Source organism: Acanthochromis polyacanthus, chromosome 2 (assembly GCF_021347895.1).
Source record: "Acanthochromis polyacanthus isolate Apoly-LR-REF ecotype Palm Island chromosome 2, KAUST_Apoly_ChrSc, whole genome shotgun sequence".
Classification (NCBI taxonomy): domain Eukaryota; kingdom Metazoa; phylum Chordata; class Actinopteri; family Pomacentridae; genus Acanthochromis; species Acanthochromis polyacanthus.
In genome coordinates this window covers 4,323,097-4,345,066 of record NC_067114.1, presented here as the reverse complement: position 1 = coordinate 4,345,066, position 21,970 = coordinate 4,323,097, and the positions used below count along the sequence as shown (strand labels likewise).

General features: G+C 39.9%; 1 protein-coding gene and 1 long non-coding RNA gene across 2 annotated transcripts; one reads left to right on the top strand and one right to left on the bottom strand.

Annotated features, from left to right (window-relative positions):
* The first annotated feature begins 340 nt into the window (after nt 1–340).
* Nucleotides 341–20,347, top strand: LOC127530832 (long-chain fatty acid transport protein 2-like). Its single transcript, XM_051938488.1, is given in 13 exon segments — nt 341–1,149; nt 7,112–7,321; nt 7,403–7,561; nt 9,561–9,685; nt 12,183–12,377; nt 12,793–12,883; nt 17,891–17,974; nt 17,977–18,088; nt 18,992–19,089; nt 19,836–19,853; nt 19,856–19,965; nt 20,089–20,226; nt 20,228–20,347. Coding segments are annotated over 13 exon segments (1,860 nt in total). The 5' UTR covers nt 341–668; the 3' UTR covers nt 20,267–20,347.
* LOC127530846 (uncharacterized) lies at nt 2,195–3,691 on the bottom strand. The gene is made up of 2 exons (XR_007937551.1): nt 2,786–3,691; nt 2,195–2,704 (listed from the first exon to the last, which is right to left on the bottom strand). It is a non-coding gene; the product is annotated as an uncharacterized LOC127530846 (long non-coding RNA).
* Nucleotides 20,348–21,970: the final 1,623 nt, after the last annotated feature.

Genomic DNA, 21,970 nt, shown 5'->3' with positions numbered 1-21,970 from the left:
TTTATATTTCCACATTTATTTATTTATTTATTTATTTCTCTTTATATTTCCACATTTATTTAATTATTTATTTCTCTTTATATTTCCACATTTATTTATTTAATTATTTATTTCTCTTTATATTTCCACATTTATTTATTTATTTATTTATTTATTTATATTTTGATTTGGCACTCCTATTGCTCCATAGTTTTGAAGTTACAAAAAGTCCCTCAGTTATATTTTGACCCATCTCTGACTCCACAGATTCATCATGTGACTTTTAAGCAGAGGCCTGAACTAAACTACTAACCTAAAGGAAACTTTTATTCCACAGCTTAAAGTGATCAGAAAGATTCCAGGCAGCATTTTTGCCGCCAAACTTTGTTACTTGAATCGCTGGCATTTAACCCCTGCTGCACCCGCTGACCCAGCAGAGGAGCTGCAGAGTTTAGTTTACATCTTTAAAACCCAAAAGAGTTGAACCTCCTTCCATGTGAGCCTGACTGAAGTGTGACAGATTTACATGTCCTGGTGTTTTCTGCGTGCTTTGGTTTTTCTCTCTTGCTATATTTTCCATTAACTTCAAATACTTGAGAGAAAACGCTCCTCCCCGCTGTAAAGGTTGCTGAAGGGGCTTCACATTTCTGCACAGGCAGGTTTATTTTTTCTTTAAAATCGAGATTACGATGGAGATGTTTTTAATTTCACTCTTTTTAGCCACTATCCTCGTAGTTCCATTGGTCCTCAGAACTTTCTTCCCGTATGTTTGGATGGATGTTTTGTATTTCGGGGATCTTGTGCGCATTCTGGTGAGGTTCGTGGAGAGGAGAAGGAGGAGACCTTTGTTTTTTGTTTTGGACCGTTTCTTGGAGCAAACAGCTGCGCATCCGGACAAAAACTTCATCGTCTTTGAGAATGAAAGACACACGTTCTCTGAGGCGGACAGAAGGAGCAACCAGATCGCCAACGCGCTGCAGAATCACCCCGGATACGAGGCTGGGGGCACCGTGGCTCTGTTCACGGGAAACGAACCCGCCTTCATATTCACCTGGCTGGCCTTAGCCAAGCTAGGCTCTCCGGTGGCTCTGCTCAACCACAACATCCGCACAAAGTCTCTACTGCACTGCTTCAGCTGCTCCAAGGCCAAGGTGCTGATAGCATCCTCGGGTATGCAGCTTTTAAAGTTCAGTCTCCATGTGAGGCAGTTAGAGCTGCTTATGAGGAGCTGTGAGGGTTAAAAAGAGGAGAAGACCTTCTAACCTCTGCACATTCTTCAGTTAAACTCCTACTTAGATGGTCACAGGCTGTAGAGAGTAAATCAGGACAAGGTACGTTTTATCCGTTTGATTCCTGGCTGTAAAAGACACAAGCAGAAACAAAAAATCAAGCCGTTTTTTCGTTTTTTCATTTTGAGCAAAAAACAAAAAAAACAGAAAACGGTTCGTTTTTTCGTTTTTTCGTTTTGAACAAAAAACAATAAAAGAGGAAACGGTTGGTTTTTTCGTTTTTTCGTTTTCACCCCCAAAATGAAAATATGACTCCATATTTCGTTTCATTGGTGGGCGGGGTTTCAGAGCCCACCGGTGCACAATAAAGCTCCTGCCCATCACAATAAAGCTCTTGCGCTGGCATTCATAGACAGACTGACTTTCATTGTATTGCCTGCCCCCACTGCACTTCCCTAACTCTAAATCAAAGCAAGTCGTGTACACAGTAATGACAGTCATAACCAGTGGTGTAGTCTAGTTTTTTCTAGTGGGTATACTCCAACCTCATAAACCAAAGCCAGGTCAGGTTCTCATATATGTGCGCGTGCACTCACACGTCCACACACACACACAGCAGCTCCTTTATTTCAAACTACCAATTAGATACTTATAGACATTATAGCGTCAGCAGCTCCTCCTCCTGCCATCAGGTAGAGCTGATGTTTCCTCTTCATCAGGTAGAGCTGATGTTTCCTCTTCATCAGGTAGAGCTGATGTTTCCTCTTCATCAGGCTCCCTTTCCTAAATGTTAACCTTAGCTCCAGCTGTAGTGTTCCCTAAAGCGGCAGTATTCACAGGACAAGCAACAGGCTTATTAAAACACTGAAATAGTTTCATTTAGCTTTGCTTTCTTTTTCTCCACTGACTGATGTTGGGTCATTAGAAGATGTTGTCACGAGTTAGCTAGGCAGACCCGAGCCGAGAGCCACTATACCAGAACCGGAGAAGTTGAAAAAGGGTTTTATTGTACAGGGGTGGATATGGCTGGAGTGCAGAGACCGGGATGCAGGAACAGGGATGCTGGTGGAGGGAGGATGTGGCCGGGTGGGTCTGGGGACGGGGATCGGCGGTTGTCCAAGGTCCGGGCGGGACCGGAGCGTCGCAGATGGCTGTGGGGGATCCCTGGCGGCCAGACGTCAAAGGGCTCAGAGTTCGATGGAGGAGGAGGGGTTCGGAGGGAACGAGACGTAGCACTCTGACGATCCGGGGGGCCGAGGTGTTGGACTGGCCGGGCAGAGACGGCGTCTCGCAGGTGATGTTCCGGGAGGAGCTCCAGGAGGCAGGGAGCAGCCGGTTGACTGCTGCAGCTCCAGCGGCCGGGAAGGAAATGGGTCAGGGGTTCCAGGAGGGGGTCCGGGCGGAATGGGGGGTCCGAGTGGGGAGGAGACCGGTGCCGAATGGGTTGGGGGGTTCAGGTGAGGGTTTCGGGTGGGTAAGTTCTCGGGCAGCTGGGTCTGGAAGAAGGCAGGAGAGAGATACGCTAGAAAAACGTCAAATTTTCAACAAACTTTCTGGAGGCTAGAGAGTGAACTGACAGCAAAGTCTATTTCAACAATCTGGCAGGGTGTGGAGTGTTGAGCCGGTACTTATTGCTTGGTGAGTAATCAGGATGATTTCTTCCAGCTGCCCGGGACTCGTGGAGGAGGTTGATTACCTGAGTGGAGACGGCTGTGAAGCCGAACTCCACTCAGGTGCAGTGCTGTGAGGGAAAGCAGAGGAAAAGGGATGGATGGGAGACAGGAGGCAAGACAGGGAGGAAAAGGATAAGGGAGGGGGTTTTGTTTGGGATGCCAGGTGGGGAGGGAATGAGGAGAGGACCCTGACAGTTGTAGACTCATGTCCCTCTTCTTCTAAGCCAGGGGTATTCAGCTAAAATTCAGAGAGGTCCAGTCAGCAAAGGTCCAGAACATCATAATGTCTAACTTGAGTTACTGTGATATATGCTGATGTAACCTGGTAGTTTTATTAGAGTCTGCCTGTAATCAAAAACTGACCGTCAAATAAATTCAGTACGGTTCAAAAACATTTAGACATTTATTAATAAATAACTTATATGTAACTGTATATCTTAGAATAAAGTGCAGAACTTAAAAAAGCATGACTGAACAACCTGAATCAACTTCTATACATCTTTAACAATAATTAAATCTCATAAATGTAAACATTTGAACACTTTTACATTTTTTTTCTGTCTCATATCACTCCCCTAATATCTCTGCAGCTTAATGGGAGAGCTGAGCTGCTGCTTGTTTGAGCCGTTCTCAAAACATATTTTGATTATGTTCATAGTTGAGAAAGCTGCCTTACAGCTGTTTGCTGAGCCAAACATGGTCAGCATGTGACCACAGTCTGTCCTCTAGAGATGTATAAGGCACAAAAGATACGACTCTCAGAGCCGATGCTTTGTAGTGAATCTGAAGAGCCGACTCCTAACGTATTTAATGGAGTATGGAGTTTAACACTGTCCCAGCACAATACATGTCACTGGATCCTAGATTAAAGAAGCTTGCCTTCAGTGACAACAGAGCTGTTGATGAGAAACTTCAGAGAATATGAGCAGCAGCCTGACACCTCCACCATTAGAGGACCAAGTGGAGGAGGAACCTCAAACTTCTGCTGTGTGGAGGCTCTTTGATGGAAGAGCTACAGGAGATGCTGCAAGGAGAAATCCTACAGCTAATGTGGTAATGGAGGATCATATCTAGAGGAAGCCCTCATCCAACCAGCAGATGACCCACTGAGCTGGAGCAGGACAAGGCCTCAGTCTGCCCCACCTGGTGAAGGTGATGGAGGAGAGACAACTTCTTCCATCTGAGAGAATCTTCTCAAAAACACGGCAGATATTCACTGAAAGAAGAAATGTATCAGCCCATCCAAGCTCAGCCATCTGATTTTTTTTTAAATGTCAGCCTGCTCTGAGGACATTTATACTGTTTGAATACTGAGTCTGGTTCTGTTTCTGTTCTGGTTCTGTGGGTTCATGTGCAGAGTTTTGTTCATTTATTTTTTTGTGCAAAAAAAGTTTGGTTGAAATAATAAACAAAAGCAAGAATACCTGTTTTTGTAACAGAGCAAATGTACAAAATGAGTCAATTATAAGGCTTCTCATAAAAACACTGAATGAAAAAGAGTTTGTCAAAACACAAATGATTCATATTTGCCAGGTTAGGCAAAAACATGAGACTACAAAGAATAATAAATTAGGAGCCGTTTGGGAGCCGAAAGAACCGGCTTTTCTTTGGAAGCAGTGCCAAAAGCTCTCTGAAAAGAGCCGAACTTCCATCACTACTGTCCTCTCTGTCCCTTATCGCTCAGCTGCTTTTTGAAGGCAGAGCTGCGATGCGATTCAGCGACGTCATTGGCTGAGTAGCGTCACGTCGGATGCCTGAACTCGTACATAATTGGTCTGTGCGTTTCTGAGCCGATAGACCAATGATAAACACTGGAAAGCTGCACCGGTAAAATAGAAGCGACCTGTCAAATTTACACCCGTATAGACGGCGTCTGGGTCCGGATCCGGACCGCGGTCGGCCTTTAGTGAGCCCTGTTCTCAGCCAGACACCTTCCCCTGTCCCATACAGCTTCACCGCTTCCTGACACAGAGAAAAGTGAACGTTATGTAAAAAAAAACATACTAATACATGTGTTTGCGCATTTTTAAGTGGTTATATGGAAATTCGGACCGTATCTTTTGTGCCTTATACATCTCTAGAGGACAGACTGTGGTCACATGCTGACCATGTTTGGCTCAACATACAGCTGTAAGGCAGCTTTCTCAACTATGAACATAATCAAAATATGTTTTGAGAACGGCTCAAACAAGCAGCAGCTCAGTTCTCCCATTAAGCTGCAGAGATATTAGGGGAGTGATATGAGACAGAAAAAAATGTAAAAAGTGTTCACATGTTTACATTTATGAGATTTAATTATTGTTAAAGATGTATAGAAGTTGATTCAGGTTGTTCAGTCATGCTTTTTTAAGTTCCGCACTTTATTTTAAGATATACAGTTACATATAAGTTATTTATTAATAAATGTCTAAATGTTTTTGAACCGTACTGAATTTATTTGACGGTCAGTTTTTGATTACAGGCAGACTCTAATAAAACTACCAGGTTACATCAGCATATATCACAGTAACTTAAGTTAGACATTATGATGTTCTGGACCTTTGCTGACTGGACCTCTCTGAATTTTAGCTGAATACCCCTGGCTTAGAAGAAGAGGGACATGAGTCTAGAACTTCTAATGACCCAACATCAGTCAGTGGAGAAAAAATAAGAAAAAGAAAGCAAAGCTAAATGAAACTATTTCAGTGTTTTAATAAGCCTGTTGCTTGTCCTGTGAATACTGCCGCTTTAGGGAACACTACAGCTGGAGATAAGGTTAAAGTTTAGGAAAGGGAGCCTGATGAAGAGGAAACATCAGCTCTACCTGATGAAGAGGAAACATCAGCTCTACCTGATGGAGAGGAAACATCAGGTCTACCTGATGGAGAGGAAACATCAGGTCTACCTGATGGCACGAGGAGGAGCTGCTGACGCTATAATGTCTATAAGTATCTAATTGGTAGTTTGAAATAAAGGAGCTGCTGTGTGTGTGTGTGTGTGTGTGTGTGTGTGTGTGTGTACGCGTGGACGTGTGAGTGCACGCACACATATGAGAACCTGACCTGGCTTTGGTTTATGAGGTTGGAGTATACCCAGTAGAAAAAACTAGACTACACCACTGGTTATGACTGTCATTACTGTGTACACGACTTGCTTTGATTTAGAGTTAGGGGAAGTGCAGTGGGGGCAGGCAATACAATGAAAGTCAGTCTGTCTATGCCTGCCAGCGCAGGAGCTTTATTGTGATGGGCAGGAGCTTTATTGTGCACCGGCAGGCTCCGAAGCCCCGCCTACCAATGAAACGGAATATTGAGTCGTATTTTCATTTTGGGGGTGAAAACGAAAAAACGAAAAAACCAACCGTTTCCTCTTTTTTTGTTTTTTTGTTCAAAACGAAAAAACGAAAAAACGAACCGTTTCCTGTTTTTTTTGTTTTTTGCTCAAAATGAAAAAACGAAAAAACGGCTTGTTTTTTTGTTTCTGCTTGTGTCTTTTATAGCCGGGAATCAAACGGATAAAACGTACCTTGTCCAAATCAGAACAATAATATCAATTTCAGTTTCAGTGCTGTGTACAATAATTGATTTTCATGCTCAATATTGCAGCTTCATGTGTAGAATTTCAATTTTCAAATGTAGTCTTTCAGTTTCATGCAGTATTCTATTTTTAAGATGCAATATTTTTTTTAGATGTAACATTTGAATTCAATGTGCAGTATTGCATTTTCAGTATTTTTCAAATGCAATAGTTCAATTTCATGTGCAATATTTATTATATTTATTATTGAAATATATTTTTTAGATGTAACATTTAAATTTCATGTGCTATATACCAATTTCATGTGCAATATTATATTTTTCATGTACAGTATTAATTTTTTATGTGCAATATTTAAGGGCTTGGTGCAATATACCAGTCAAAAGTGCAGTATTTAAGTTTCATGCCTGACACTGCCTTTCCTTCCTCAAAAATCGTTGCCAGTATCACTTCTTACTTTTCTGTTGTGGCCTTATTTTAGCGTACTTTATTCAGTAATGTATTATACTTGTATCTTATTGCTGGCTCATTAGACACCGCATTTATTCTTGGGGTATGTACTTTTGTTTCCTGAGCAACATCTGGCAACAAAAGAGATGTTGCTTTGAGTTTTGTAAATAATAATCATTAGATAGCTGAATGATAATTCTATCTTATGGCTATAGTTAAAGTTTGCCTCCTCTGGTTGTAAATTTGCTGTGTGTCCTCACCCAGAGCTAAAGGAGGCAGTAGAGGATGTGCTACCCTCGCTGACGGAGCAGGGTGTCATCGTCCTCCTGATGACCAAACACTGCGACACGCCTGGAATCGAAGGTTTCTCTGATAAAGTGGACGAGGCCTCAGACGCGCCGCTGCCTCGATCCCTCAGATCCAACATCACACCCAAAAGTCCTGCAGTTTATATCTACACTTCTGGAACTACAGGTAAGTTTTCCTGTTATGATCTGCACCTGTAACATAAACAGAAGCAACATCCCTCTTTGGTCTCTTTGTGTTGTATTCCAGGTCTCCCGAAGGCAGCCGTGATCAACCAGAACCGCCTGCTGACAGCTCTGGTTGTTCTATCGTCAAACGGCGTCACTTCGAAGGATGTCATCTACGTCAACCTGCCTCTGTACCACACGGCCGGATTTGTCGTCGGCTTCATCGGCTCCATTGAGACAGGTGAGGTGACCGAGAGGCTGCTCTACCTGAACAACTTTGTGAGGGACTCTGCCTTCGATCTAAGTCAGCAGGGATAGGCTCCAGCAACCATATGGAGGATTAAGGGAAGTGTGGATAATGGATGGATGGAACTTTGTGAGGGCTGTGTGAGATTCCTCATCGGGTGGATGAATCCTTTACTTACTGCACTTACATGGAGGTGTTATTTATTTTTATACATTTCTGACCTTTTAACGTCAGAAAAGTTGCTGATTTAAACCCTAAAACTATGTCAAGGTTGCATATTTTGAAGCTTCCTGGCTCAAAACATCTCAAATGTGACTTGTTGCGTCTTCTAAAATGTGGAGATCTGAGTAGTCCCTGCTTCTTCGATCAATCAAGTGCCATGCCAATCAGTGTAGGCGATCATTTCTCTCCATCTAATCTGATCTTTTGCTTTCTGAATTGTGACCGTTGATCGTTCCATGTGTAGCCATGATGTCAGCCCATCTATCATTTTCATTCTCTGTCTGCCTCGTCCTCTCTTCCCATTCACCTTTCCAGTTGTGACGATAAATTCCATGGTCTCTTTCCTCATGATGTGTCCAAAAAATGTTACTTGTCGTTTCCTTATTTTGTTCAGTAGCGTATAATTTCTGTTTAATATTTTTAAAACATCTTCATTGGTTATTCTATCAGATATATGTAGCATGTGTCTGTAAAACCACATCTCTGCTGCAGTTATTTTGTTTGACATTTTATTATTTATGTTCCAAGATTCACATCCGTACATCAGAACTAATAGGATGTATCAGCAGTGAGTCCTCATACGGATGCTAGTTGCCCTGCGTTTTACTCCTCTACTTAGTCACTGTAGCTGGAGCACACCAGCTGACATGCAACTCTGCTGAAACACAATAAAAATACCCATGATTTGGAGTAATTTAACCGTACACATGTTGAAACTGGATTTCGAAGAAGAATCATGATACAGAAAGTTCCACCCGGCAACAGGATTAGTTTCTGAGTTTTGTTTAGTATGAAAGCCTGACAATCAGTGTTTTTTCCAAGGCCACCAAGGCATTGTGATGTTTTCCATAAAAACCTACTCTTTTATTCATATGCTAAAAGAAGTGCACAAGGTTTTTCTAATCATCAATGAGCCTTTCAACACCATTAGCTAACACAATGTAGCATTAGAACACAGGAGTGATGGTTGCTGGAAATGTTCCTCTGTACCCCTATGGAGATATTCCAGCTAGAATAGTCATTTACCACGTTAACAATGTCTACACTGAATTTATCATTCATTTAATGATATCTTCATTGAAAAAAACTCTTTCAAAAATACAGACATTTCTGTAACCCTAAACGTTAGTACAGTAGTGTATATATTTAGTTTTTTTTTTATAATTATTCATATTCCAACATGAGGATTCATCGCTTGCTGCTCTCCCACCTCCCATCTCTCACAGTTATTTCCATTTGCTGCTAGAAATGCCACTCAAACTACAGTCAGTGCCTCAGCTGTGTCCCCTAAATCACACAGATTCCAGAAAGCGTCATTCTGTTCCATGAGATTTTCACACAGCTTAAACAAGAGGCTCCTGTTGCAGAATTAAAGTAAAAACTGAACCGAAGTTGTTCCGACACAAAAGCCGCTCCTCCTCTAACTCTGGTTCTCCTGCCCCGATGCAAACCAGCTCAAAGACTCTTTTGTCACCGTGAACCAGTAATCTGAACAGATCCTTTCAAAGTGCTTTCTTCTAAATAAGCCAAATTCACACCGCTGCTCTGTGTCACTGATTAGCACATATTCAGCTACAGAACAGGCTGGCTTCTGTTGTGCAGCATTCACAGTAAAGTGGTACACTGCTCAATACTGCTGGAATGAGTCTTATATAATGTAAACTCATTTGTCTAAAGTTTGTAGAAAATATAAGAATAATGTAGGCAAATGTTTGCAATGTTGGCATTTGAATACAAAAAGTGTAATCATCTCTTTCATTTTGCCGTCTAGGATCAACTATAATCCTGAAGAGGAAGTTTTCTGCCTCCCAGTTTTGGGATGACTGCAGGAAATACAACGTGACTGTTGTGCAGTACATTGGAGAGGTGATGCGTTACCTCTGCAGCACACCAAAGGTAAAATGATTATTTCAGTAAAGATCATTTTCTTTTGCAGGAAAATAAATCTGAAGACTGACAGCAGCGTGTTCTAACCATTTTATTTTGCTGATGCTGCTCTTTAATCTTTAGTTTTTTGTACTACTAAGAATTATTCATTCCAGGTTTCCCTCATTTTGCTTTCTTTGTGTGGTGGGAAAACATCTGCAGCAGTGTTTTGATCATGTGAAAGTTAAAACTTTCAACTAAAACCAAAGCAGAGGCCGTCTTTTAGGCTTAACCTTCTGAACCCCAAACAGTTTCTGGGCGTCACGGTTTTATTCACTGTGGACTCATTATTTACTACAACTTAAAGTCCTGCACCTCTGTTGAAACAGCACAACCATGGCTGGACAGAGAGGGACCTTTAAATCTCTTTTGTGCTGTATGGCACAGTTACAATACAATAAATCAGTTTTAAAAATGGCAACAAACATACTACAGGCATTTTATGACTTGTATGTAAAATTGTTTCCATATTGTCCCATCTGCTCTGTCTAAACACAGCCTGCAGTTCAGCTTAATTGTCCTTGTACTATTGTTAAATGACTGTTTGCATTGAAAACTGATGCATTTTGTGTTTTCTTTACAGAATGCAGTGACTGCAAAGAATATATTTTTGGCAATTTTTAAGTAAGACGACTAGATTAAAGTGATTTTTAAAGAAATATCACAATTTTAAGCTCAGATTTGAATCGGCATTCTTTCAGGTGCCCAAAAGTGTTACCAGTGTTGGGGGGGGGGGGGAATGGAAGTTGACACACTACTAGAGAGAGTTTTGTTTTTTTAACGAGGCTTGTTTACATTTTCATAAACTCTACAGTGATATGTAACCATGCTAAATGTATCTCCTAAGAACTTCCTCACCTGTGTGCCTTTGTTGAGCCATGCTGCTTTAATTTTTAATCATGTTTGTTTTATTTTCCTCTCAGCTTTCCTTCTCCTCTCCTCTCTGCTCTGCTCTGCCTACAGTTCAACTCTAAAGTTTCTGAATTTTTGCCTCGTAACCATTGGTCACAGCTGAGTTTTTCATGGCGAGCGCAGGATTTTTTATTGCTTTTTTCCCCGGATCTAGTATAAATGATTGATTTTTGACATGTAGAATGAAGTGATTTTGACAAGATATTACAATTTTAAGCATATTTTAAAATATTTTTCCTGACTGAACCACGTGACACATCATACATTCGTAAAACATTAGAAAGATGAAAACCTGATGAATCTTTATGTGTTTTGCTGTTTCTGGCTCTGATAAATGGTGTAAATTTGGCATAAAACATGCCTTTCAAACGTGCTGGTGGATTTTGGGGTCCAGAGGGTTAAAGAGACCCTCTTTCTTAGTTTTTCTTCTTAGGTGTCTTGCGTAGTCGCGTTGACGACCATGCCTTTCCACTTTTCTCCCACAAGTATCGATCTGACATGTTAATAATTTGATATATTTGTTTGTTTTTACAATTGTTAGAGTGATTGCAGCTCAAACTATGTCACAGAGGATCCGTTGCAGGCCGCTGTGAGCACCACACCTCGACTCTGCCGCCTAAACTGCTGTAAAACAAGACAGCTGCAGAGGCAGATGACTGTGAACCGGCTGCAGCAAGCTGCCAGAGAGGCTGATCTAGTCGGAGATAACTTTCCAAATCTGTACATTCCCACAGCACGGCACAGCTGGCTTGCCAAAATAGAAATCGTTAAATCGCAACTATCGGGTTCCAGCCTCCTGCGTCAGTAACAGTGGGGTTTGTTGAGCAGAATAACATAAATCAGGCATTTTTAAAGCGTTAGAATGGTGGCACATATTTTGAAATCCTCTGAAGATTCATTTGTATCTGTCTATTTAGGAATACTGTATGCATTCTTCTGCGTATGCCATTCAGAGTATCTGGTTGCATCACATGAAGTGCAGTCTCACTTTACTGCATGACCCTGCACGAGTCAGAGAGGTGGTTTGTCTTTATCTGGTCACCTCTAGGAATAGATGCTGGCCTTTACTGAGGAGAACCATATCAAGTAACTTGGCAACCAAATCTCCTTGTACTACTATATAACTTTAGGGTCACATTTATTATAATGAATGCTATTTCTTATACATTATTCATGCATCGTTTCAAGAGATTGGAATTTTTAAGTCACACTGAGGAATTTTTGCTCGTGTGAACTGGATTCTAGTGTCAAATTCTGACAGAGATTAAGTAACCTTGATCATTAAGGTGCCTGAATTAATTATAATAATGATTAAAGGCCTCATTAGATGACGGATGCCTGTTTATTATGAAACATGAGCATGTTTAAAAGTATAACACTTTATGAACACCTTTCAAAATGCTGACAAGTGATTTATTTGACCCAGTTACCAGTATTTCTAGATTGTAGTAATTTTTGACTTCTTAAATGCATCAAGCGTGAAATTATTTGATTTCTGCAGCACTTGCAAAATGCTTCATCTGTTTGTTTTTATCATTTTCATGTCGAAATGCAGAGAGACAACGACAAGGATCACAAAGTCAGACTGGCCATCGGTAATGGAATCAGAGCAGAGATATGGAGAGAGTTTGTCAGTCGCTTCGGGAACGTTCAGATTCGAGAGTGTTACGCCTCCACCGAGGGAAACGTGGGATTCACCAACTACGCAGGGAAAGTTGGAGCCATCGGACGGGTCAACTTTCTGCACCGGGTAAGAATGAGATCAACTAAAACCACATCTGGTTAAAAAACATCTTTAAATTATGTTGAGTTTTTTTTTAGAAAGGGTTGTGTGTAAAGATGATCCCAACTCAGTTTACGTGCTTTTCCTGAGCTTTCAATTCCATCTCACGGTGAACAGTGGAACAGCTGCTGAACTTGGTTTATTGGAAGACCGTGAAATGTGATTAAAGGCTCTGGAAATGTTTGCAAATGGACTTTTAGTTGAGATTATTTTCACTCCACACACTGATCTCTAGAAGAAAAATGAAGCTCAAATGTAGCCCACACAGCAGCTCTAAAATGTAGTAGTAATGAATTGTGCTTTTATTGTTTGTTTCTATGCAGATAGTGCCTTATTCTAAGATGTTTTGTGCTCGTTACAATACCTGTACTTCCTCCTGCAGAAATTGTTTCCCTACATTCTTGTTAAGTACGACACAGAGCGAGACGAGCCGATCAGAGATGCTAATGGACTCTGTGTGGAGGTCCCCAAAGGTGAAGAATGGATGCAGTCGTTAAATCAGTCACATCTCGTCTGTGAGAGTTTCAGGCTCATCTTTTCTTATTTTTTTATTAACTATCTTTATTGGAAGCAATTTCAATGACATCAACATGACATATGATACAGTATGGCAGAGGGCTTCCAAATGATCATTTTTTCCAATATATTTTTTTCTCCCACTCACCCTCCCCTTCCATCCTGTCCCAAAAAAAGGCATTGTCAATGTATAACCAGCACAACATACGTACAACAAATAAAAAAACAAAAGGAAAATAACGATAAATAAGTGGGTAAATGGCATAAAAACAAGTATAATCAAAATAACGAAGTACTGAAATTCTTATAATTCTTATAATAATAAAAAAATTAAAACAAATCATAAAACGAAGGAAGGCTCAGTCGTCACAATCAGGCACGGATGTCAAAGATTCAATACAATTTAAAAAAGGTTTCCAAGTCTTCTCAAATAAGTTCAGGGAACCATGAAGGGAAAATCTAAGCTTTTCAAGTCTAATGGACAGTAACACCTCCTTCACCCATCTACCATGAGATGGAGGTTGAGAGTTTTTCCAGTTGAGGAGTATGAGTGGCCTAGCCAGTAGGCTGGTAAAGGAAAGAACAGTTTGCACAACTTTAGAGGCATGAGGCTCCAGGGGAGTACCGAACAGCGCCAATAGAGGATCAGGAGAAATAGTGATGTTATATGCTGTACTGAGAGTTTTGAAGATTTCAGACCAGAATGTGGCAAGCCTGGGACAGGACCAAAACATGTGGGAATGGTCGTTTACATCTATGGGGATGGCTAGTGTGACGTCATGGACCACTTCCGTGTCCAAGCCGCGGCGTACCGAATGAAAACACAATGACAGTAGCGAAAGAACCGGTCACCTTTTTCACTGTGACATCTTATTTTGCGGATTTTCCGAAGTCGGTAAAGCGAGGTCTTAACTCTTACAACTCAAACAGAGTTGTAAGAGTTAGTGTGCTGGCAGGTGGTTTTAAAGGGAAAGTGCAGGCGTCAATGAAAAGGAAAACGTACAGTGTTGAGGTGAGTAGCTAAGTAGTGTAAGCTAACAAACACAGGATGTCAGAAATAAAGCTAGCTTTATCATCTGTGTGAGGTTAAATGTCGTTTACTTGGCTTTGTTAGAGTTGTTATGTTAGATTTGAAAAGTATACTCTAAAGATTCCCAGCAGCACACTCTAGCGCTAACTTCTGCCGGGAGCACATGGCTAATTTGCATATGTAAATAACTACGCATCTCTTTACACTAATCATGAATCCATAACAGTTAAAACAATCTTAGTCAAACATTTTTAGCAAGTCAGTCCAAGTATTGGACTCAATTAAATACAAGTCACATAGACCCATATCCTAGTCAAGTCGAGTATTTTGGGCAGATTGGTCAAGCAAGTCCAAGTCCCCAAAACTGGGACAAAAGTCTCCCTCGGCAGACTTTATTCTTATAAATTAAAAGTATAAACTTATTATCAGAGACTTTAATCTCGACCACTTTTAGTTTCTTTTGTAATGTGGCCCAAACACTCCTCATAACACAAAAAGATAACATGATTCAAGCGGCTAATACTAGCTAGCGCACGTTAGCTCCCGGCGCTAAATGTATTTTCTAAGATTAGAAATCCGACTTACCTTATCAGTGTCAGCCATCTTCTCTTCTCCTTTTCGTCCAGAGGAAAGTGGTTGAAAGATATCGTTTTATTTACATCATTTCTATTGTTGCAACACAGGACACAACACAGCACCATTATATCGTTGGTTTGGTAGGACACGGAAGTGACGTTTTGGACACGATGACGTAGTTACTAGCCATCCCCATTACATGAATCAGTTACCTTGGGGTAAATCCGAGATAGCCTTGAATTAGTGTAATGAACTTTGTGTACAACTTTACATTGTAAAAGGCCATGCCTCACACAAATTGAAGAAGAATGAACCAACTGTCAATAATCATCAGGCAGTGTGATTCCAAGCTCCTGCTCCCATGAAACCTTGGGACCAGTAGCTGGGCTGTCAATGGTAGAATTGATGAGGCTGTAAATGCTGGAAACAAGTCGCTTTTGTTCAGCATCAAAAGCTAACAGTCAGTCAGCCGGAGTTTCTGGGGGCGAATAGGGAATTTGGGGTTTTGGTTCTGAATGAAATGTCTTATCTGAAAAAAAGTCTCTTGGTTGTAAAGGTCCTTAAATGTAGTTATCCCTTTATCAGACCAGGGCTGAAAGTTTAAATCAGTGCAAGAGGGCAGAAATAGATGATTGTTTGCAATAGGTGAAAGGTCTGAAGCCCTGTGGAGGCGCAGGCTTTCCCTAATCCAAATCCTAACAGAGTTAGTTACCATTGGGTTTGAGGTAAAATTGGAGACAGTTACAGGGAGCTGAGAGCAGATCAGGGCTGAGAGCTGAGAGAAAGTTCAGAAGATGCCAGTTCCATATCTACCCATGCAGGACGCTCTTCATCTGATGTGTTGGTAATCCAGTACAAAAGTTTATTAATATTACAGGACCAGTAATAGTGTAAGAAACTGGGCAACGCTAAGCCGCCAAGAGCCTTAGGGAGCTGTAACACTGATCTTTTGATGCGTGGATTTTTATACCCCATAGGAAGGAGCCGATGAGTCGATCGAGCGATCTAAAAAAATTCTTTTTAAGAAGAATGGGGATATGTGAAAACAGATAAAGAAGCTTTGGTAAAACAACCATTTTAACTAAACTTGCATGACCTACTAGGGATAGTGGGAGACCAGACCATCTGACAAAATCTAATTTACACCTCTCAATGAGAGGAGAGAAATGTTTGGAGAAAAGTCGATTAATTGAGTCTGTAATATACACCCCCAGATATTTAAATCCATCTATAACATATTTGAAAGGGAAAAAGGACGGGGGAATATTTTTGCCAGTGAATTAATGGGAAGAAGTTTGCTCTTGTGGAGGTTAAGTTTATAGCCAGAATAGAACCCAAATTTGTTGAATATATCTAGAACTATGGGGAGAGAGGCAGCTGGATTACACATGTATAGAAGGAGGTCATCAGCATATAACGACAATTTATGAATTTTCCCAGCTCTGGTGATGCCCTCAAACCCACCCTCCTGACGCAACCAGATGGCTAGAGGCTCAATGGCTATGGCAAATAATAGGGGGAAAGAGGGCATCCCTGTCTGGTTCCATGATGAAGAGGAAATGGGCATTTGTGTGGACCAAGGCGACTGGGCTGGTGTAGAGCAATTTGACCCAGGCTATAAAATCAGAATTAAAACCAAATTTTTGCAAAACAAAAACAAGGAATCTCCATTCCACGCTGTCGAAGGCCTTCTCTGCATCTGATGAGATAATCACCTCCGGAATGTTTGAGCTAGGAGCAATGATAATATTTAGGAGCCTCCTTGTATTATGGAATGAGTGCCTTCCAAGCATGAAACCTGTTTGATCAATTGATATTATACTTGATAAGACCCTCTGTAGGCGTTGGGCTAGGATCTTTGACAGGATCTTTAGGTCGACATTTAAAAGAGAGATAGGTCTATAGCTACCGCAAAGAAGAGGGTCTTTAGCCCCGTCCACACGAAGATGAAACGAGGTCTAAACGCATAAGTTTCTTGCCAAATCTGCGTATCATCCACACGAAGACGGCGTTTTGGGGGTCTGTAAACGATCATTTTTGAAAACGGGTTTCAGAGTGGACAGATTTTGAAATGCCGTTTACACAGCTCCGTGTGTACGAGCGAGCCGCTGCTTTTCAGATACGCTTGCGTCATAGTTTCGTATTTTCATTGACACGCATGCGCCACATGCGGCCACAACAACAACAATGGCAGCATACAGTGTAGCAAATGTGCTGATGAAGCTCTCTGTTTACAACTTTTGCCGCAAGTGCACATGCCCACAGTTTTTTTTCTTCTGTTTGCGCGTGTTTCCGTCATATCGTTACAGCGCCCCTAGAGGTCTGGCATGTGCTTTTCCATGCGTATCGAGTGCATTCGTGTAGACGCACACATTTTCTGAGACGCCTTCGTCTTTACGGCGATCGTTTTTGAAACTGTTCAGCGTTTCGTCTTCGTGTGGACGGGACCTTTATCACTCTTAAGCAGAAGAGAAATGGAGGCCTCCAACAGGGTGGGAGGGAGGTGGTCCTTAGCAAAGGATTCGTTATACATTTTTTGGAAAACTCGCATAATGATAACTGAGAACAGCTTAAAAAACTCCTCAATGAACCCATCAAGGCCTGGAGTTTTACCATTTTGAAGTGACATAACAGCCTCTTGTACTTCTTCAGTAGAAATTAGACCACCGAGCTCCTTACACAAATTTTCGTCTATTTAGGAAAAACAATCTTATCTAAAGGGTTATCTCCATCCCAGATACCCGGAAGACATTGTGAGGAGTAAAGATGAGAGTAGAAAGAGTAAAATATCTTATTAATCTCAATAGGATCTGAGGTAGCTTCTCCTGATGCAGGCTTGATCTTGGGGATCAATCTGGATAGTGTGGCTGAACGCGCCTGGTGTTGCTATTAATCTTCCCGCTTTATCCCCAGACTCAAAGAAATGTCGTTTAGCAAGAAATAACTGCTTCTGTGTTTATTTGTAGATAAATCAAATTTGGACTGAAGCTGGAGGCGTTCTTTATAAAGAGCAGGGGTAGGAGCTGAAGCATACAATTTGTCAATTCTAAATATCTCTTTGGTGGGTGCCTCCAACTTCACCCTTTCTAGCTTCTTTAGGGTTGAAACATATGAAATCATTTCCCGGGCATAAAAGCCTTAAAAGTTCCCATAGAGTACATCTAGAGATATCTGGAGAATCATTAGTGTCAAAGAACAAGGAAATCTGTGTATGAAGAAAGTCTTTAAAGGAAGCATGGGCTAGCAAGTTAGAGTTAAGTCTCCCTTGTCTACAAGAGGGAACATGCCTGGGAAAGCTAATATCAACACATCCCGGGGCGTGGTCTGAAATGACAATATCGTTTCTTATTTTTTAAAGGTGAGACGGGACTGCTGGTGTCAAAGATCACAGACATCGCTCCGTTTGTCGGCTACGCCCAAAACGAGGAGCAAACAGAGAAGAAAGACTTCGCAATGTGCTCAAGAAAGGAGACCTTTACTTCAACACCGGCGACCTCATGAGGATCGATGAAGAAAACTTCATTTACTTTCAGGATCGTGTAGGCGACACATTCAGGTGCAGAACTCCACTGTGCCATGATTTATTTTATGGTCTCATGCTCTAGTATCAGTCTGATAGTAGAACTTGAGAAAATTAGAAAATAGTGTAAAACCCACTGTTACAGAAAAAAAACATCAGTTTTATTTATTTGAAAAATTCTTTTCTACTATTCTATATAATATATTATATAATCGCAGCTTATATATATATACATACACTAAAAAATAAATAATAATTATAATATAGAAACTCAAATACGGAAGAAAATGAGCAAAAATAAAATAAACAATGAAATAAACTACAGATACTGTGTGTATATATATATATATATACATACATATATAATTTTTGTTAATTTTTTTGGCTAATTTTTTCTATATTTGGGTCTTACAGGGTTAAACACACAACACATAAAACGAATGCATTACTGTAGATGTGAATGAATGTGACAGATCACATTCATAAGCAGCAAAAGTTCTTCACACTGAATAAGTAAAATTCAACTCACACAAGTTCTTTTCTCTTTGCAAATGCTTTAGTATTTTTTATGTTCATGGAAAGCCTGTTGCTGTGAGACACAATCCATGATTGTTATAAAACAGTGTTTTGCCAGAAAATACTGAAAATGGATGAATTTCAGTAGAAGACTAATAGGAATGTTTATTTTCCTTTTCTCTTTACTCCTTCTTATTGCTTTTTTGTAATGACTTTGTAGGAGTTTTTGTCGCCCACAGGAGCATTTATTTTACATAATACTGCTTTAGTACAGTGCTTTACTAACCCGCATTTGTTCAGGTTTAGATTTGCAAAGAAGAGGATGTGTTTATTTTCCCGACATGCATGAACCTGCAAATTATACTTTTTCCTGAGGCTTAAAAAGGCATTTTGAGTTAAAGTTGTAACTTGTTGAGCCCACAGGTGGAAAGGGGAGAATGTGGCAACAACTGAAGTGTCCGACATCCTGACGATCAGCGAGTGTCTCAAAGAAGCCAACGTTTACGGAGTCCAAGTGCCAGGTGAAAAATAAACTAAAAATATTTGGTTTGTTTTAACTATTATTTGACCGATGATGTCTGTGTTGTTAAATAATAGATAATAGCTATTAAAATCATTCATTTACATGTTTACCGTTAATCAAACAACAGAAACAGACCAAAACTGTTAATAATGTCCTCATCAAAACTCAAAAAAATTGTAGCATGTGACTGTAAAATGATACAATTTTTAACTGTTTTTAAATCAGTAAAATATGATTATTTCATCAACATTAATATTGAATTATTTGTATATGTTTACATTGAAAGAAAATTATCTACATTAAGGACTAAAAGATGAGAAATATTTTTTATAACTGTTATTTTGCAAATGTTTCTCGTTCTCACATTACAGATATCTTGTAAAATTACTTAATCAAATTAATTAACTTGATTAATTGACAGTGAATAAACAGGGCAAAAATGAAATAGTCGAAATAGAAAAAATAAATCAGCATTTCCACATTTTTACAACGTGTGGCCATAAAATTCCAGTTTCCATCTAAAAGTAGAATTAATTTACTGTTAGTTTCACAGTGTTGACGGTTTTTACCATTTTTTTTTCACAGATTTTGTACCCCTGCTGCCTTGCTACTGGACTTTTCTTTCTTTTACAATGTACATTATGATGTAATGGTGCATTTACTGAGAATATAATAACTTATAAATGGCAGAGCACTGAATATACAGTTACTGATTTGGTGAATTTATTTCTCTTTTGTGTTCAGGCCATGAGGGCCGGATAGGATGGCAGCTGTCACTGTGAAGAAAGATTCTCAGTTTGATGGAAAGAAAATATACAATCATGTGGTCAGCTACCTGCCTTCATATGCACGACCTCGCTTTATAAGACTACAGGTAATTCAAACATTGTTGTTTATAATTTTTTTTATCAAGAAATGTTGCTTTCAGTCTTTTAATTCTATTATTATAAACCTTTGTGTCATTGTTTCCATGTTAATGTGATTTTCTTCCATCTAGAACGCTGTAGAAGTGACGGGAACTTTCAAGCAGATGAAAGGGAAGCTAATGGAGGAGAGTTTTGATCCAGGACGTATCCAGGACCCGCTTTACATCCTCGATGACAAAGAGAGGAGTTACGTACCGCTGACAGCTCAGTGTCTACAGCTCCATCATGTCAGGAAACCTCAAACTATGAACGCGCTCTAAGTGTTCACCAACAGTTCAGTCCGGCTTCTTTTAAAGCCTCTGAACCCCAAAAACTTGCTCTCAGGTTTGAAAGGCAGTTGTCTCTGAAAATCACCAAAATTTCAGCATTTATCAGAGCCAGTAACTGTAAAAACAGCAAGAGTCTTATTATTTCCAATGATCCTTGAACTACTCACCTGTGAGCTTCACCAAATCGCAGCTTAAATTTGTGACATTCCATCAAAATAGTTTTTAAAATTGCTAAAAAAAAATAAACAGTTTGTGCTAAATAGATTCTGTAAACAGCAAAAATTCTGCTCTCCCTTTCACAGCCGTGAAACAATTTGTTACATATCTGCAAGCAACGGTCACATGGCAAAAATTCAGGGAGTTTTCAGCTGAACTGCAGGCACCTGGGGTAAACGTAGTAAAAATTAACCAACTTATTCAAGGTATTTGGATTTTTAGGTTTGAGACATTATAATGCTGTTACATTACTGAGAATATATTTTTCTGTTCTCTCTACTTCTATCCATGATTGTGCTGTTTCCACTGAGGTGCACAAGCAGTTCATATTAAAAATGTAACAAGAGTAAAAATGTACATGCCTTTAAAACTACTTGGGGTTCAGGATGGTTAATATTAAACTTCCAGCTCAAGGACACAACAGTTTATTTTTAAAATGATCATGACATTTATTGTGTAGTAATTTTTTTCAAGCAACAAGTCAGTGGGTCAATGTGCTTCCCATCAGAGGATGAGTTTAATCACATAAAAAAATATGAATAAAAAACATATGTGCCAATATCTGTAATATAAAACACTTTCTTTAAAAATAAAGAGATTCAACTGTAAAAGCGAAGCAGTTTTCATGTTTTTATCTTCTTTGATTATATTTATTTACAAAAATGTAACCGGAATGGACAAGACACAAGGTGGAGACAAACACTGGTGCTTGCTGGAGCCTCTGTAACAGATGTACACCCGCCTGTCAAAAGTTTTAGGACACTTTCTCATTCAATGAATGACAACGTGGCCTAAAACTTTTGACAGGGGTGTAGTTGGGCTGTAGAGAAGTGTGTACACAGCAACTGACAAAAAACTAGCTCTGACACCAAGAAACTGCACCCATATGGTTGATCTAAAATGTTTAATCTGCCCCTGTAAAGCCTCCACTGTCCTTGGAAATGTTTTCCATAAGATCATGGAAAATGGCTGTAGGGGTATGAAGCATTAAAGGTTCAACGCTGATGTTGAGCAACATGTTCAGGGTTCTGTTCAACCAGAAAGTCAACTTTTCTTATATGCTGAAGCCTTTAAAAGGGCTCAAACTATGACAAACAACAGAAGTCTTCATTCTGTTAGAATTAATGCTTTTGTGTTTACTGACTGATTACAGAGCGAGGAATTAAATCAAAGCTATTGTAACTGCTGGCAGGTACAAATTATACACTGCTGTCAGTCTAATCAGTTAAATGCTAGTCCACATGTTGTTTTTAATCCCATAAGCAATGCAAAAACGTCTAAACCCAAAAATAAGTAAGTAAAGATCATTTCTTTTTGCAAGAAAAATAAATTTGAAGGACTGACAGCAGCATGTTCTAACCATTTTACTTGGCAAAATGCTTCATCTGTTTGTTTTTATAATTTTTTATGTTGAAATGCAGAGAGACACGACAAGGATCACAAAGTCAGACTGGCCATCGGTAATGGA